Source organism: Jaculus jaculus, chromosome 16 (genome assembly GCF_020740685.1).
Source record: "Jaculus jaculus isolate mJacJac1 chromosome 16, mJacJac1.mat.Y.cur, whole genome shotgun sequence".
Lineage (NCBI taxonomy): Eukaryota > Metazoa > Chordata > Mammalia > Rodentia > Dipodidae > Jaculus > Jaculus jaculus.
In genome coordinates this window covers 53,852,250-53,870,174 of record NC_059117.1, presented here as the reverse complement: position 1 = coordinate 53,870,174, position 17,925 = coordinate 53,852,250, and the positions used below count along the sequence as shown (strand labels likewise).

General features: G+C 45.5%; 1 protein-coding gene across 2 annotated transcripts in view; it reads left to right on the top strand.

Moving 5' to 3' along the window:
- The first annotated feature begins 8,382 nt into the window (after nucleotides 1-8,382).
- Nucleotides 8,383-17,925, top strand: part of Rab5a (RAB5A, member RAS oncogene family) — a 47,609-nt gene continuing 38,066 nt past the window's right edge. The window contains exons 1-2 of one of the 2 annotated variants that reach the window (XM_045136047.1): nucleotides 8,383-8,521; nucleotides 14,451-14,701. In XM_045136047.1, coding sequence (XP_044991982.1) covers nucleotides 14,539-14,701 — 163 coding nt within the window. In that variant the 5' untranslated portion in view covers nucleotides 8,383-8,521; nucleotides 14,451-14,538. Of the gene's footprint in view, nucleotides 8,522-11,215; nucleotides 11,310-14,450; nucleotides 14,702-17,925 lie in introns of those variants that run through there. The other variant, XM_045136048.1, reaches the window with a different exon arrangement.

The following is a 17,925-nucleotide window of genomic DNA, read 5'->3' as shown; positions in this document are numbered from 1 at the left end:
CCAGGGGCTCTAGCCACTGCAAATGAACTCCAGACACATGCACCACCTTTTGCATCTGGTTTACCTGGGTCCTGGGGAATAGAATCTGGGTCCTTTGGCTTTACAGACAAGCGCTTAAACTGCTAAGACATTTCTCCAACCCCACCCCGCCTTTCTTTCTTTAATGAGAGAACAAGAGAAAGAGAGAGAATTGGTAAATCAGGGCCTCCAGCCAGTGCAACTGAACTCCAGACACATGTGCTGTGTTCATGTGCAACTTTGTATGTTTGTGTCACCTTGTGTGTCTGGCTTACATGGGATCTGAAGAGTTGAACATGAGTCCTTAGGCTTCGCAGGCAAGTGCCTTAACCACAACCCTGAGACTACAGAGTGAGTTCTAGGTCAGCCTGGGCCAAAGCAAGACCCTACCTGGAAAAACCAAAATAAACAAATAAATAAGAGAGTTCTCCTTTGATTTGTCTCTTGAAAAAAAAAATTTTTTTTCAGCCTCAATTAAAACTATAACTGGGGCCAGTCATGGTGGTGCACACCTTTAATCCCAGCACTCGGGAGGCAGAGTAGGAGTATCACCATGAGTTTGAGGCCACCCTGAAAGTACAGAGTGAATTCCAGGTCAGCCCAGGGGAAAAAAAAACAAAAACTATAGCTGGGGAGCTGGGCATGGTGGTGTACACCTTTAATCCCAGCACTTGGGATACAGAGGTAGGGGGATCGTCATGAGTTTGAGACTACATAGTGAATTCAAGGTCAGCCTGGTCTAGAGTGAGATCCTACCTCAAAAAAAAAAAAAAAAAAAAGAAAAATAAATTCTAAAAAGTAAAAATAAAATTATAGCTAGGGGCTAGAGAGATGGCTTAGCAATGTAGGTACTTGCTTACAAAACCTGTAGACCTGGATTTGATTCTCCCATACCCACAAAAAGCCAGATGCACAGAGTGGTGTATGCATTTGGAGTTCTTTTGCAGTGGCAGGAAGCCCTGGTGTGACCTTTCTCCTCTTTCTCTCTCTCTGTGTGCTTGCAAATAAATAAATCAAAATATTATATATACATATATATATGGCCAAATAAAGATTATATACATATATGTGGTTGTGCACACTTTTAATTCCAGCACTCAGGAGGCAGAGGTAGGACTGCTCTGAGTTCAAGGCCAGCCTGGGACCACAGAGTGTCAGGTCAACCTAGACAACAGTGAGACCCTACCTTGAAAAAAATAACCAATTAATTAGTTAATTAAAACTAGATACAGGGGCTGGAGAGATGGCTTAGCGGTTAAGCGCTTGCCTGTGAAGCCTAAGGACCCTGGTTCGAGGCTCGGTTCCCCAGGTCCCACGTTAGCCAGATGCACAAGGGGGCGCAAGCATCTGGAGTTCGTTTGCAGAGGCTGGAAGCCCTGGTGCGCCCATTCTCTCTCTCTCCCTCTATCTGTCTTTCTCTCTGTCTGTCTTTCTCTCTGTGTCTGTCGCTCTCAAATAAATAAATTAAAAATAAAAATAAAAAAAACTAGATACAGGAGCTGGAGAGATGGCTTAGTGGTTAAGGCACTTGCCTGCAAAGCCAAAGGACCTAGGTTTGATTCCCCAGGACCCACATAATCCAGATGCACAAGTGGGCACATGTGTTTGGAGTTCATTTACAGTGGCTGGAAGCCCTAGTGTGCCCATTCTCTCTCTCTCTCTCTCTCTCTTTCTCTCCCTCTCTCTCGCTCACGCTCTGTGTGTGTGTGTGTGTGTGTGTGTGTGTGCTTGCAAATAAAAACATTTTAAAACAATAATTTTAAAAAAGAAAGGAAATGTAACCATTTATTGATATCTATGCAAAGATTTATTCTTCAGGCACACAAAGGAGAGACATCATAAAGACAAGGTAGACATTATGGAAATTAAGAGTCATTGAGAAACACCAAACTCTGGAAATCTGTGATTGTGGAAAGTTCAAGGCAGGGTTTTTTGTTGTTGTTGTTGTTTATTTGTCATTGCTGTTGTTTTCTGGTTTATTAAGTATAAAGTTTGTGTGGAAACATCCTATGTTAGTACCATCATTTCCTTCCTCCCTGCCCCCACTCCCCTGGAGGCCCTCCTCAGGGGGATTGCTGGTGTTCTCTGTGGGGCCGTGGGTGATGAGTTGTGAGAGCAGCAGTCAGTCCTTGTCCTTGGGGGGTGGGGACAAAGAAGGCAGGGTTTTCCTTTGATGTCAATGAGTCCTATTCATTCTGTAGCTTGTTTAACAAATTCTATTACCTAGTAGGATTCATATTTGACAATAAAATATAATTGCCACCGGGCGTGGTGGTGCATGCCTTTGATCCCAGCACTCGGGAGGCAGAGGTAGGAGGATTACCATGAGTTCGAGGCCACTCTGAGACTACATAGTGAGTTCCAGGTCAGACTGGGCTACAGTAAAATCCTACCTTGAAAAACCACTATATATATATATATAGTTACCAGCCCTCTTCCAGCTATTTGGGATTAGGGGGAAAAAAAAACGGGCATGTTGTAAGTGGCAGCTCAATAGCAAAGCTTTACTGAGGCACTGGCTATTCTTTAAAATTGCTATTAAAGGGCTGGAGAGATGGCTCAGCAATTAAGGTGCTTGCTTGCAAAGTCTTATGGCTTGGTTTCAATTCCTCAGTACCCACATAAAGCCAGATACAAAAAGTGGCAATGCATCTAGAGTTCACTTACAGTGGCTTATCTCCTCTTCTCTTCTTTTTCTCTTCTCTCTCGCTTCTTACAAATAAATAAAATTGCCATTAAACAGAGAATCTAAGCATGTGGAAATCCCCGAGTTTAATTCCTAACAACAACTCCCAAAAAACTACCATGAGATCTCTGGAAGTGGTAGACATTAGGTCAGCACACTCCCAGGTAGACATTATGACTAAATTGTCTATGTATATTCATGAAGGTGAATTAAAAGACACAATCACTATACAGAAATGAAGGAGGAAGCAATATGCAAGAATGATGAAATACAGAACTCATAGCAATTCATAAATTTCAACATCCATTATGAAGATGAGGTCTTAAACATTCATCATTCTAAACATAATTACATTCACAAATATTTTTGGAGTTCCTGAGTATAACAAACAAAGCTCTTCTGTGAGGGACTAAAGGTTCTGCTCTTTAAAAACTTTGTAATCAGGGCTAGAGAGATGGCTTAGCAGTTAAGTTGCTTGCCTGCAAAGACTAAGGACCCAGTTTCATTACCCCAGTACCCACATAAGCCAGATGCACATGGTGGCACATGTGTCTGGAGTTCATTTACAGTGGCTAGAGGTCCTGGTATGCCCATATTCTTTCTCTCTCTAACAAACAAATAAAAATGAAATAAACATTATTTAAAAAATCTTTGTGGGGGTGGGGAGGGAGGGAATTACCATGGGATATATTTTATAATCATGGAAAATGTTAATAAAAATTTTTAATTAAAAACATTTAAAAAATAAATAAATAAAAAATCTTTGGTGGGCTGGAGAGATGGCTTAGCGGTTAAGCGCTTGCCTGTGAAGCCTAAGGACCCCGGTTCGACTCACCAGGACCCACGTTAGCCAGATGCATAAGGGAGCGCATGCGTCTGGAGTTCGGTTTGCAGTGGCTGGAGGCCCTGGCGCGCCCATTCTCTCTCCTTCTCTCTATCTGCCTCTTTCTGTCCCTCTCTGTCTCTCTCAAATAAATAAAAATAAATAAATAAAAATCTTTGGGGCTAGAGAGATGGCTTAGTGGTTAAGGCATTTGCCTGCAAAGCCAAAGGACCCAGGTTCTATCCCCCAGGACCCACATTAGCCAGATGCACAAGGGGGTGCATGCGTCTGGAGTTCGTTTGCAGTGGCTGGAGACTCTGCCGTGCCCATTCTCTCTCTCTCTCTCAAATAAATAAATAAAAATAAAGCATTTAAAAAATCTTTGTAATCAAAAGGGAATGAAAGGCTAGGGAAAAGCTAACTATAAAATATGGCAGACAGACCATGTGTCGTGGTGCACGCCTTTAATCCCAGCACTTGGGAGGCAGAAGTAGTAGGATTGCTGTGAGTTCAAGGCCACCCTGAGGATATATAGTGAATTCCAGGTCATCCTGGGCTAGAGTGAGACCCTACCTCAAGAAACCAAATATATATATAGCAGACAGAGCTGGAGAGATAGCTCACAGTTTAAGGCACTTGCCTGTGAAGGCTGAGGACCCAGGTTCAATTCCCCAGTACCCATATGCAGCCTGATGTACAAGGTGGTGCATGCATCTGGAGTTTGTTTGCAGTGGGTAAAGGCCTTAGTTCACTCATTCTCTCACTCTCCCCCCACTCCTCATACATAAATTACATACATTTTTATTATTTATTTATTTACTTATTTATTTTTGAAGGAGGGAAAGAGGCAGAGTGACAGAGAGAATGGGCGGCACACCAGGGCTTCAGATGTGTGCACCCCCTTATACATCTAGCTTATGTGGGTACTGGGGAATCGAATCGAGGTCCTTTGGCTTTGCAGGTAAGTGACTTAACTGCTAAGCCATCTCCCCAGCCCCCTAAAAATCATTTTTAAATGTGTTGTAGTTAAGTTTCTCCAATCTCGGTAACTGAGGAATTATGTTAGTCACTAAGTGGAAGCCAGTTTGGTTTGGGGCCTGTTGTTGACATGACAAGCTGATGTGACATATCCTATTTCCTGATTCCTAGTGGGACAGTCCCCAGCTAGGAACATGACTAGTATATGGTAATGGAACAAGCCCCTGGGATAAAATGCCACAGACACCACTTTGTGTGACACATCTCTCTTCTGGAAACTGTTGATCTGAAAGGCTGGCTGTTCATCTTCATTGCACAATGTTGAATAAGCAACCACGTGAAACCTTAGCCCAGGTTTACCTCAGAGAAACAGGGCTACAAATTGTTATAAATTATAAGTTTATAACTGCAAATTGAAAAGTAGCCCTTCTTTAGAGGGAAATTTAACATCCTTATATTAAATTACTTTTGTTGTTTTGTTTGTTTTTGTTTTTCGAGGTAGGTTCTCACTCTAGCCCAGGCTGACCTGGAATTCACTATGTAGTCCCAGGGTGGCCTTGAACTCACAGCAATCCTCCTACCTTTGCTTCTCAAATGCTGGGATGAAAGGGGGTAACAACACCTGGCTTAAATGACTATGTTTGGTTTGTTTTGGTTGATTTGGAGTATGTATGGTGGGGAGGCTAGCCACAGAAGTAGGTTTCAAAGTGGGTACAGCATGGAGGGCTGTCGCAGAAAACTTTTCCTCTGGGGAGATGTTCCCACATGTATAACAACCAAAAGATAGAGAGAATGGGCCTACCAGGGTCTCTAGCCACTGCAAATGAATTCTAGACACATGCGCCACCATGGGCATCTGGCTTAGGTGGGTATTAGGGAATCCATCCTTGATCCTTAGGTTTCACAGGCAAGCGCCTTAACTGCTAAACCAATTCTCCAGCCTGCAAACATGTCTTAGGCTCAGATGGCAAATCAAAATACAATTATAGCAATACCACTTCAGTGAACCAATGAGTTTATTGGGGATCACTTACAGAGCTTGGAGAGGGGTTAGTTATAGGATCTGGGGACCCCCTGAGCAGCCACTTTGATGGAGTTCTGTGTGTCAAGGTTACTCCTTGAAGCCAGGTATGGTGGCACATGCCTTTAAATCCCAGCACTGGAGAGGCAGAGGTAGGAGGATCACCGTGAGTTTGAGGCCACCCTGAGACTACATAGTGAATTCCAGGTCATCCTGGACTAGAGTGAGACCCTACATTGAAAAACAAAACAAAACAAAACAAAACAAAACAAAACAAAACAAAACACTCCTCCTTGGATGCTTGGACTTAGATTGTATGGGGACTCCAGAGCAGCTGCACCACAAGAAGTCTCATCCCTCTCTCCATGACAACTTCCCTGTAGTCACATCCAGAAGCTTCTAGTCCATGTCCAGGAGTATGAGACCACAGAGCAGACCTTCAATGGGGCTCACTCGACCAGGATTACCCACATGGATGCTCCTCCCTCAGCCTCCAGGTGAGGACTTACTTACAGAGCATGAGACCCCCTCCCAAAGAAGCCACCTCAGCGGAGATCATTGTTCCTTGAACTTCTGCCCTCTTATATAATCTACATTTCCCTGAGGCCACAAGACCTCCTAAGCTTTTGTACAGCGGCACCTGAGACCTCAGATATCTGATGACCCTCCTCATACCTTTTCTCATGAGTTGTCCCAACTGCTTTTTTAATATCAAAATATATTTTATTCTGGACCTCTTGCAGATCTGATTCAAATTATAGTCATCAAAGCAATACAATACAAAGGGAAACCGCAAAGTCAAAAGCTGTGCCTGGAAGGATTGAAGGTCATGGGGACAAATCATTGTGTGGTTAACATGGTTCAGGACAGCATAGATCAGCTCTATTGGTGTTCCTCACATAAGAATCATGAAGACTGAACAGGAAGGTTCTTAACATGTACAGAAAACTGTCGTGGGCTGGCTTTTATACTTTTGCAACAGTTTAAAAGTTACTGGATAACTAAAGAAACGATACAGACATTTTAATCCAGTGCTATAGGTAGGCTCACAGAATTAGACCCAAAGAATTTGTAAAAATCAAAATGAAAACATTATATAGTCCAAGTCAGGAGAACACAAAATTACTTCTGTATTTAAGATTCACACAGCTACAAAATGCAGTCTGCCTTTTGATAAAGCTGGCAATAACTGGTCACTGCTTTCAATGTGGCGAAATACAAGGGCTGAACATTTTGGGTTGCCTGCTTTAAAAAAAGCGAAAATTATATCCAATATTTATTTATTTATTTGCAAGCAGGGGTGGGGCAGAGAATGGGCAGGCAGGGCTTCTAGCTGCTGCACATGACCTCTGTGGGTACTAGAGGATCAAATTCGGGTCGTTTCGTTTGGCAGTGCCTTAACCGCTGAGCCATCTCTCCAGCCCAATGAATTGCCTTTCAGTGGCATCTGAAGAATTCTTGTTCCCAATCCAGCTGCAGGACAGAATCTAGCTACATCACTACCCAGGCAGTGACCTCCTCCGCCAAGTTACTCAACATCTTCCGCCTCAAATTCTTTACCTGTAAAACAGGTAGGGCCATTCATTCATCCCACAAGCATGATCCGCTCTTGGCTGGCAGGCACTGTGAACATACTGGTTTCCAGTGCTGCGGAGGATCACTTTTAGGAGTTATGATGTCAGGAGACAGGCTCGCCAGCACATTTCGGGATGAAAAACTGCTAAAGCAGTTAAGTACATCCCTCAAAGGGAAATTCTAATTCAAAGCTAGTTTGGGGAATTACCCTATGAAAATCAGATAAACTCCCAATAAATGAAAATTATTTGTAGTTTCACTGCCCCAGGGAAGCCTGAGAGGTGGAGATGAAGACTGGCTCCTCTGGGGCTGGAAAGGATGACTCAGCCATTCCAGGGGCTTACTTGCAAAGCCTGCCAGCCACGGGTTCGATCCCCCAGTACCCGGGTAAAGACGGATGCACAAAGTGATGCATGTACCTGAAGTTCCTTTGCAGGGGCAAAAGGCCCTGACATGCCCATAGTCTCTCTCTTTCTCTGTTGGGAAATAAACTAAAGTGAAACAAGAATTTTAAAATACTGTATGTATTTGTGTGAGATGGAGGGAAGGGAGGGAGGAGATGATAGAGCCAGGGCCTCTAGCCTTTGCAAACAAACTCCAGATACATGCACCACCTTGTAGATTTGGCCTTCGAACCAATTGGACTTCGAAGCGACGTCCTTGGGCTTTGCAAGAAACTGCTAAGCGATCACTCCAGCTCCCAAATAATTTTTTTTTTTAAAGACTGGCTGCTCTCTATCGACACGCCCATCCCCTGGCGACACGTGGGGGGCATCGCAACTGTCACTCTAAATCCTCAGAAGCTCCTTGTGCGGCGCAGCCGGGTGGCGGGAGCGTGGGACAGCGCACCTCCCCAGGTCACACCCCGCGCGCCCCTCAGCAAGCCCCTCCGCCCGGATAACAATGGCGCCGGCCGAGGGGCGGGCCCTCGTGACGTCACGCCCCACGTCCCCATCCGGCCCGCCCCCTGGGAAGGGAGCGAATGGAGCGGGCGGGCGTGTCGGGCGCCGGCCGGAAGTGACGTCGCCGCGCAGTTCGGTCCGTGCAGCGACGTGGCCGACGCCGCGACGCCGGAAGTGGTTGCGGAGCGCTGGGAGTGGAGTGTTTGTGTTTTGGTTCGGGAAGGGAAGGAAGGGAGCCGGCGGGCCGGCGTGAAGGGGAGGAGGCGGAGGAGGGAGGAGGAGGAGGAGGAAGAACCGGTGGGAACTCCGACGGCGGCGGCGGAGGAGGAGAAAAGGAAGGAGGAGGAAGGCGGAGCGGACGGAGGCGGAGACGGAGCCCGGCAGGGGCGGGCACCACGGTCGGAAGCCCGCGCCGCCGGCCAGAGCGAGAGGGGAGCGGCGAGGAGGTGACGCCGCAGCCGCAGCTCGCCCGCCCGCCCGTCCGTCCGTCCTCGGGGCTCCGGGCGGCTCGGGCGCAGGTAAGCCCCGTCCTGCCCCGGCGCCGGGCGGGCCGCGTGCCTGCCTGCCTCTCCGCAGCGCTGTCCCTGGCCGGCCCGCGGACGGAGCGGTCGCCCTCGGGCTCGGACCCCGGTGACTCATCCCACCGGGATCGGCGGGGACTCGAGCCGCGGAAGCGACGGCTGTCAGCCTCTTCCCTTCTCAAGATGGCGCCGTGGGAAGAAACCCTCGGAGGCCGCCGGTGGTGTCTGGCCCGCGTCCTGGGGATGGCCGGGGCCAAAGCCAGGCCTGGGGATCGGGAGCGGGGCACGATGGACCCCGGGTGTGTGTGTGCTGGGGGGAGGGGGGTCCGGTGAGCATCGCTGCCCATGCATCCCGGAAGCTGACCCTCGGGGTGCTCCACGCACGGGCACCCTCCCTCCGGTTTCTCTTCCCACCTCTCCCCCGGACCTAGGGCAGGTGTGCTTTGGGGAGCTCCGCCTCCCTCTCCGGACTTGCAGAGCCGGAGAATGCAAACAGTGGGAGGTTCGTTCAAACTTGGTGGTTCATCCACCTCTGGGGGTGGTGAGGAAGCCGGGGTGTTCAAAGAGAAGTCCTGGTAACGAGGGCGCGGAACTCCCTGCGTGGGGAGAGACCGGCGCAAGAGGGGAGGGTGTTCCCTGCAGACCTTGGAGAAGTTGAAAGCATAGTTGGCTTGTATTTTTGGTCCGACTGGAGTGGAATGCAAAGGCTGAATCGGTTGCCTGACACCTAAGAAAAAAAAACACATCCCTGGGAATACACAACACTGCCCATCATCTTTTAAAACAATATATATTTTCTCTATTTTTTTGTAAACAGAAAAAGAATGGGGGGGGGGGGAACGGCAGAGCTTCTTGCCACTGTAAACAAACTTCCGGATGCATGTGCTACTTTCTGCCTATGGCTTAAGTAGTTAATAAATCGAGCCCTGGCCGTCAGGCTTTGCAGGCAAGCGCCTTTGACCTTTGAGCCATCTCTACAGCCCATCTATTTTTTCCCCTTAACATAAAACCTGAACTTGTAGCGTTGGTGTAAGCACAGTAGACCTGGAACAAGCAAGTTTAGAGCCTAAAGGACTTTAGAATACTCCTTATTTTCAAGATTAAAATTTTTTATTTAAGCCAGGCATGATGGCGCATGCCTTTAATCCCAGCACTCGGGTGGAAGAGGCAGGAGGATCGCCGAGAGTTCAAGGCCACCCTGAGACTACATAGTGAATTCCTGGTCAGCTTGAGCTGGAGTGAGACCCTACCTCGTAAAAAAAAAAAAAAAAAAAAAAAAAAAAAAAAATTATGCAGAGTTGAGTTTGGCAGAAAGAGACGTAAGTTTCAATAAGTAATGAGTACAGATAATTGCATGTAATTTTTTTCTCCTTTTTTGTGCAAGGGATTAAGTTGAACCCACTGCTACTGATTACAAATTAGGAGCCCTACTGCGCTACCCCTCCCCCAGCCCTTGTATATAATTTTAAAAATTTTTGTTTATTTTTATTTATTTACTTGAGAGCGATAGACAGAAAGAAAGAGGCAGGTAGAGAGAGAGAATGGGCGCCCCAGGGCCTCCAGCCAGTGCAAACGAACTTCGGATGCATGCGCCACCTTGTGCATCTGTGGGTCCTGGGGAATCGAGCCTGAAACTGAGGTCCTTAGGCCTCACAGGCAAGCACTTAATGGCTAAGCCATCTCTCCAGCTCCTTGTATGTAATTTTTAATCTTAGTGTTATGTTGTTTCTTTATAATTTGACACATTTCCTGTTTGCCATCTTTGTTCGTAATGATTTATTAGCTTTAAAATCATAAAAGGGGTTGGGTGTTATCCCAGCACTCTGGAGGCTGAGGCAGGAGGATTGCCAATACCAGCCCAGGAAGGCTACATAGTAAGGCCCTGTTTCAAACCAAAAAGAAGCAGGCCCAGGCCTACGATCCCAACATGGAAGTTAGCACTCACTTGGACTAAAAGACACTCAAAAAAACAAAAGAAATGAAATATCCACGGCAAAGCTAAATCAGAATTCTGGGTGGTTTTCATGCTTCTCCTCCCTCGGCCTCTTCAGTTTCCTCCCTCAGTGCACCACAACCTACTTGGTTGTTTTTATTTATTTATTTATTTTGTGGAAATCTGATGATTGCCCTCAAGTTTTGGACAGTCTACAGAAATTGAGAGTAAGTTGTCCTCCATAAGTCATCTATTGTTTTTGTGGCTAACAGACAGTTTAAAGTGTTAAAGTATGTGTCTGGTCTGTTCTCAAGCATTTTCTTTATTATTTGAGAGAAAGAGGCAGGTAGGTAGAGAATGGGTGTGCCACTTTGTGCCTCTGGCTTTATGTGGATACTGGGGTATAGAACCTGGGTCCTTGGGTTTTGTAGGTAAGCCCCTTAGCTCCTCAGCCCTGCTCATGTATTTTCTGTTGGTATAACTATCTGTTGTTGCTTAAGCATTAGCTCATCAATGGGCACTTTAATTGCTACTGTGTACTCAGTAGGCACTGTGTTAGAGATTATTTACATATGTCACTTAATTCTCATCCACAGCTATGCATGTTATTGTTTTATTATGGAAATAGGAATTTGGAAATTAAAGAATTTCTCCAGCAGAAACTGGCCTAGCCAAGATTAGATTCTGAAATCTGTTTTGTTTTGTGGGGTGAGGTGAAATGGTAGTTCTTTTGTTTGTTTTGAAACAGGATCTTGCTATGTAACCCTGACCAGCCTCCTGCTCACACTATAGCCCAGGCTGGACGTAAGTCACAGCACGCCTTCTACCTTGACCTCAGGAAGTGCTGGAATTGTAAGCACTTGGGACTGGATGGATAATAGGGGTTTTGATTGATGGGTGGATTAATTTTTTTTCTAATTTATGAGAGAGAGAATGATGAACTCCGAATGCTTGTGCCACCATCTGCATCTGGCTTACATGGTGTGGTGGTTTGTTTCGGGTGTCCCCCATAAACTTAAGTATTCTGAATGCTAGATTCCCAGCTGATGGCGATTTGTGAATGAACACCTCCTGGAGGCAGTGTATTGTTGGGGTCAAGCTTATGGGTGTTGTCAGTGTTTGTCTCACACTCCTGTTGTTGTCTACCTGATGTTGGCAAGGAGGTAATGTCCACCGTCTTCATGCTGTCATTTTCCCCTGCCATCATGGAGCTTCTCCTTGAGTCTGTAAGCCAAAATAGACCTTTCCCCCACAAGCTGGGGAATCTAACCTAGCTCCTTAGGCTTCTCAGGAAAGTGCCCTAACTGCTAAGCCATCTCTCCAACCCTCATTTTGTGTTTGTTTTTGGTTTTTGGGTTGTTTTTTGTTTTTTGTTTTTTGTTTTTTTTTTTTTTTTTTTTTGAGGTAGGGTTTCACTCTGGCCTAGGCTGACCTGGAATTCACTATATAGTCTCAGGGTGGCCTTGAACTTACGGTGATCCTCCTATCTCTGCCTCCCGAGTGCTGGGATTACAGGTGTGTGCCACCACGCCCAGCTTTCATTTGGGTTTTGAGGTAGGGTCTCAAGACTAAGCTGACCTGGAACTCACTCAATAGCGCCAGGCTGTCCTGTAACTCTCGGGGGTTCTCTGTTTCAGCCTCCAGGTGTCTGGGATTAAAGGCGCGACTTTATGCCCGACTTTAGTGTGTTCTAATAACCACTGGGGTTTGTTCATGTGTTATTTTGAGATAGGGTCTGTTTAGCTGGTGCTGGCCTCAAGGACCTCACAGTCCTCCTCCCTCCACTTTCCAGGAGCTGCAGTCACAGGCTTGCCACTGTATCAGCTCTATAGTTTGATAAAAGGTGGGAGTGAACCATTAAGATTGTCTTGTGAGTAAACTGAAAAATAAAGTGCTTCAAATATTTACTGATTGCGTTGAGCCTGACAGCTCACGCTGGCTGTGCTGGGCGACTCCAGTCCCAGTGCTACCCGGCTCTGAATGGAGGAGGAGGAACATCACCAGCCTAGTACTTAGAGCCAGGATTGCTGCTCAGGCTAGCTTTATCCACATGTGCTGTTTAACAGAAAACAATAGCATATGTGTTGTTGGTCCAAAAACTACAGAAATTTTGTGTAAGGGAGTAAATCATTCTACAGCCCATCAAAGAATCTTGTATCAACTAGATAATGAAACTGGAAGACTAAATATATCTGTTGTTTGCGCTGGAGAGATGGCTTAGGACCCCAGTTCAAGGCTCGATTCTCAGGACCCACGTAAACCAGATGTACAAAGGGGCACATGCATCTGGAGTTCATTTGTAGTGGCTGGAAGCCCTGTCACACCTATTCTATCCCTTTCTCCCTCCTCCCTCCCTCCCTCTCCTTCCCTCTCCCTCTCTCTCCCTCCCTGTCTGTCATTCTCAAATAAATAAACAAACAAGAAATTTTTTAAAAATCGGTTGCTCCAAAACGTATTGTTTCACAGCGGCCTTCAGATACTAAACTGCAGGCTTGGTTCTCTAGAGCTTGCCATTTACTAACAACTTTGCTCAGAGCAAGTTCAACCCAAGTAGTGTGACTTAAGAGTTAGAGGGGTTTTGTTTGTTTGTTTTTAATTTTATTGATTTATTTTTGGTTTTTCAAGGTTGGCTCTCACTCTAGCTCAGGCTGACCTGGAATTCACTATGTCATCTCAGGGTGGCCTCGAACTCAACGGTGATCCTCCTACCTCTGCATGGTGGGATTAAAGGCGTGCACCACCATGCCCAGCAAAGCCTAAATTCTTAAGTCAACTACCAGGTTACCTGGGCTTGAAACTCAGGTGTCACATGTCTGTCAGTTACTGTATGTCCTCGGTCATGTTTTCTGTGTCTGTCCTCATTCATAAGAATTATTGTAGTGCTTTTTCTTGTTGAGTGGTGGGGTTAAGTGTATTGCATACCTGGTACAGAGACAAGTCTTTGACGGCGCTCCTCTCTGCTAGGCGAGCATTCTTCTAGTGGGCTGTGTTGCTAGTCTTTAATGAAGGTTAGTTGGGGAGGGGCATGTTTTGCCAACTGTTCTAGGCTGGCCTTAATTTCTTGCCTCTGCCTCGTCAAGCACTGGCATTAAAGGTGTGAAACACTATGTCTCATGTAGCCTTTTTTTTTTTTAAATTGATTTTTTGGTTAGTATACAAGGAAATGGATTTCACTGTGACATTTTCATACATGTGTATCATTATACTATGTTCTTATTTGTCCTCCCACTGCTCCCCTCCCCCAAAATAGGCCCCCCTTCTGCTTTTATTACATGTTCCACTACTCTCTTTGTCATTTCTGTTTTCCCTTTCAATCCTCTGTTGTTTCCTTTTTAAAAAAAAAATTATTTATTTAATAGAGAATGGGCACACTAGGGCCTCCAGCCACTACAAAGAATTCCAGACACATGCACCACCTGTGCATCTGACTTACATGGGTACTGGGGAATCAAACCTGAGTCCTTAGGCTTTGCAGGCAAGTGCTTTAACCACCAAGGCCTTTCTCCAGCCTTCTAAGTTTCTTTTTGAAGGTTTGCATTAAAAAAAAATTCATGCAAAGAGGACTGGGGATTTCTCAGTGGTTAAGGTATTTGCCTTTAAAGCCTAACAACCCAGGTTTGATTCCTCAGTACTCATGTAAAGCCAGATGCACAAGGTGGTACATTCACCTGAAGTTTGTTAGGCTTTGCTAGAAGCCCTGGCATGCCCATATACTCATTTATTCACCCTACCTCCCTCTCTCCTCTCTTTCTCTCCTTCACCCCCCCCATCTGTATCTCTCTGCTTGCAAATGAATAAAGAGCCCTAAAAATTATAGCATGATTTTAGACTTAACTCCTATGCCCTTAAGTTACTTCCGTAAAAAGGCAATGAAATAAAATAAATAACATTAGATTTTCAGTTGAGATTATAATTGCATAATATGCTATGGACACAGCTTACTGATGTGACTAATACTGGATTGCCTTGATTTAATTTACTGTTTCTTTACAGGTGTCCTTTCCTCCAGAAAGAAAAATCGACACTTTGCACCCTGGAAGTTCATTCAGGAGTTTGACATTAGGGACTTTCAAATTTGGACATGGCTAATCGGGGAGCAACAAGACCCAACGGGCCAAATACTGGAAATAAAATATGCCAGTTTAAGCTGGTGCTTCTGGGAGAGTCTGCTGTCGGCAAGTCAAGCCTAGTGCTCCGATTCGTGAAAGGCCAGTTTCATGAATTTCAAGAGAGCACCATTGGGGGTGAGCTTCTCTTCCTTGTCATCACTGAATTGAGTTATACATTAATACATACTCTGATTTTGTGGCTAGGAATAACTAAATTAGATCAGATGAGGAAGAATATGCTTTCAGAAGGCTTCAGATTTAAAAACTACTTTGTGTGTTTTAAGGTTTGTTTTGGCTTTTTGAGGTAGGTCCTCATTGTAGCTCAGGGTGGCCTTGAACTCACGGTGATCCTCCTACCTTTGCCTCCTGAGTGCTGGGATTAAAGATGTGCACCACCATGCCCAGCCCTCCTTTTTCTTCTTTTTTTAAAAAATATTTTACTTATTTATTTGAGAGAGAGAATGGGTGCACCAGGGCCTCCAGCCACTGCAAACAAACTCCACATGCATGTGCCCTCTTGTGCATCTGGCTTATGTGGGGGGTCCTTAGGCTTCAGAGACAAATGCCCTAGCCACTAAGCCATTTCTTCAGTCCCTGGCCCTTCTTTTTAATGTGTGTGTGTGTGTGTGTGTGTGTGTGTGTGTGTGTGTGTGTGTCTGTCTGTCTGTCTGTCTGTCTGTCTGTCTTTTGCTCAGATGTGGAAATGGGCAGTGCCAGAGCCCCTTTCCTCTGCTAATAAACACCAGACACTTGAGTGACTGTTGTGGGTGGTTGGGGAATTGAACCCAGGTCCCCAGGTTTGCAAGCAAGTGCTTACAACAGTTAAGCAATCTTCCCATGCCCCTCTGTGCTTTTTAAAATATTTTATTTATTTACTTATTTGAGAGGTAGGGACAGATAGACAGAATGGGCATGCCATAGCCTCCAGCCACAGAAAACAAACTACAGATGCATGTGCTTCAGGCTTATGTGGGTAGTGGGGAATCAAACCTGGATCTTTAGGTTTCATAGGCAAGTGCCTTAACCGCATAGCCATCTCTCCAGCCCCTGTGTTTTGTTTTTGAAGCAGGCTTCAAAAGTAGCCCAGGCTTGTATTCAGTTCCTAAGCCTCTTGCAGCCACCTCCTGATTTCTGGAACTATGGGTGTATATCACCATCCCTGATGTTTGCAGCATTGATGATGGAACTTAGGCCTCCTGTACACTGGGCAAAGACGACCACCTGAGCCATACCCCCAGTCCTCAGAAAAGTTCCTTTAACATGATCTTTGAGCCCTCTGTTCTAGATCCAGTGCCCACTAGTTTGTGCTCTCAGTCAGCTGCATTCACATTTGTTTGCCTCTTTTTTTGAAGAAATATTTTATTTATTAAAGAGAATTAGCATATAGAGAATTGAACATGCCACTGCGAACAAACTACAGACACATGTGCCATCCTGTGCATCTGGCTTATGTGGGTCCTGGGGAATTAAACCGGGGTCCTTTGGCTTTGCAGGCAAATGGCTCAACCATTAAGCCATTGCTCCAGCCCCACTTGTTTAACTCTTAAATGAGAATTAAATGATCTACATAAAATTTTTCCTGATGTCTGGCAGGAAATAAAATGCTTGTTAAGTATTAGCTAATGGAAACAGCTTTTTGCTGAGTCACTTTTATCACTAGCTACTTTTGTGCTTTCATGGGGTAAGGAATGATGAGTTTGACAATTTACAAATTTTTAGCATTTGGAAGTTTTAAAAACCTGTAGGCCCAGACTTAATTTGGATGATTGTTTCTTACCAGAGTTTGCAGTAACAAGCTACAGGTGATCATGCCTGTAATCTTAGCAATTAAATGAAGGCTTGTCGGGCGTGGTGGCGCATGCCTTTAATCCCAGCACTTGGGAGGCAGAGGTAGGAGGATTGCCGTGAGTTCTAGGCCACCCTGAGACTACAGAGTTAATTCCAGGTCAGCCTGGGCTAGAGTGAGACCCTACCTTGAAAAACTAAAAAAAAAAAAGAAAGAAAGGAAGGCTTGAACATGCACCTGGAGTTCATTTGCAGTGGTTTGAGGGCCTGGCCTGCCCATTCTCTCTTTCTGCCTGCCTCTTTCTCTCAAATAAATGAAATAAAAATTTTAACATATATGTTTAAAAAGAGAGAGAGAAATGAAGGCTTGAGCCAAGTGTGGTGGCACCCGCCTTTAATCCCAGCACTTGGGAGGCAGAGGTAGGAGGACCACTGTGAGTTCCAGGCCACCCTGAGACTATAGTGAATTCCACGTTAGCCTGGGCTAGAGTGAGACCCTACCTCCAAAAAAAAAAAAAAAAAATTGAAGGCTTGGGCTGGGGTTAGGCTTACTGGTTAAGGCGTTTGTCTGTGAAGCCTAAGGACCCTAGTTTGATTCCCCAGGACCCATGTAAGCCAGATGCATAAGACGGCGCATGCATCTGGAGTTCGTTTGCAGTGGCTGGAGGCCCTGGCACATCCATTCTCTCTCTCTCTGCCTCCCCCCCACAAATAAGTCAATAAAATATTTTCTAAAAAATGAAGGCTTGAGCCACCTTGTGCATCTGGCTTATGTGGGTCCTGGGGAATTGGACCCCAGGTCCTTAGGCTTTGCAGGCAAGCACCTTTAACCACTTAAGCTATCTCTCCAGCCTGTAAGTTTACTTAAAAAAAAAAAATCTGTTTAATCCCAGCACTCAGGTGGCAGAGGTAGGAGGATTGCCATGAGTTCAAGGCCACTCTGAGATAACAGAGTTAATTCTAGGTCAGCCTGGAGCAGAGTGAGACCCTACCTCGAAAAACCAAAAAAAAAAATCTGTCTCTGTGTGTGTGTGTGTGTGTGTGTGTGTGTATGTGTGTGTGTCTATATATATACATACACACACACACACACACACATATTTATTTATTTATTTGAGAGAGAATGTGGGCACACCGGGGACCTCTAGCCATCACAAGCAATCTCCAGACACAAGTTCCACCTTGTGTATCTAGCTTTACTTGGGTACTGTAGACCTGAGTCCTTAGGCTTGGCAAGCAAGTGCCTTAGCCACCAAGCCATTTCTCCAGCCCTTAAAGTTTACTTTTTTAAGGTTAACTTTTAAACAAAGAGGAGGCCAGACATGGTGATGCACACCTTTTATCCCAGAATTTGGGAGGCAAATGTAGGAGGATGGTTCTGAGTATAAGGCCACCTTGAGATTACATAAGGAATTCCAGGATTCTAGGTTAGCCTGGGCTAGAGGAGACCCTACTTAGGGGAAAAATAGAAGAAGAAGAAGGCTTGCTGGGTTAATCCCAGTTCTTGGAAGGCTGAGGTAGGATCACTGAGTTCCAGGTCAGCCCTTACCTTTAAAAATTATATTCAGGGCTGG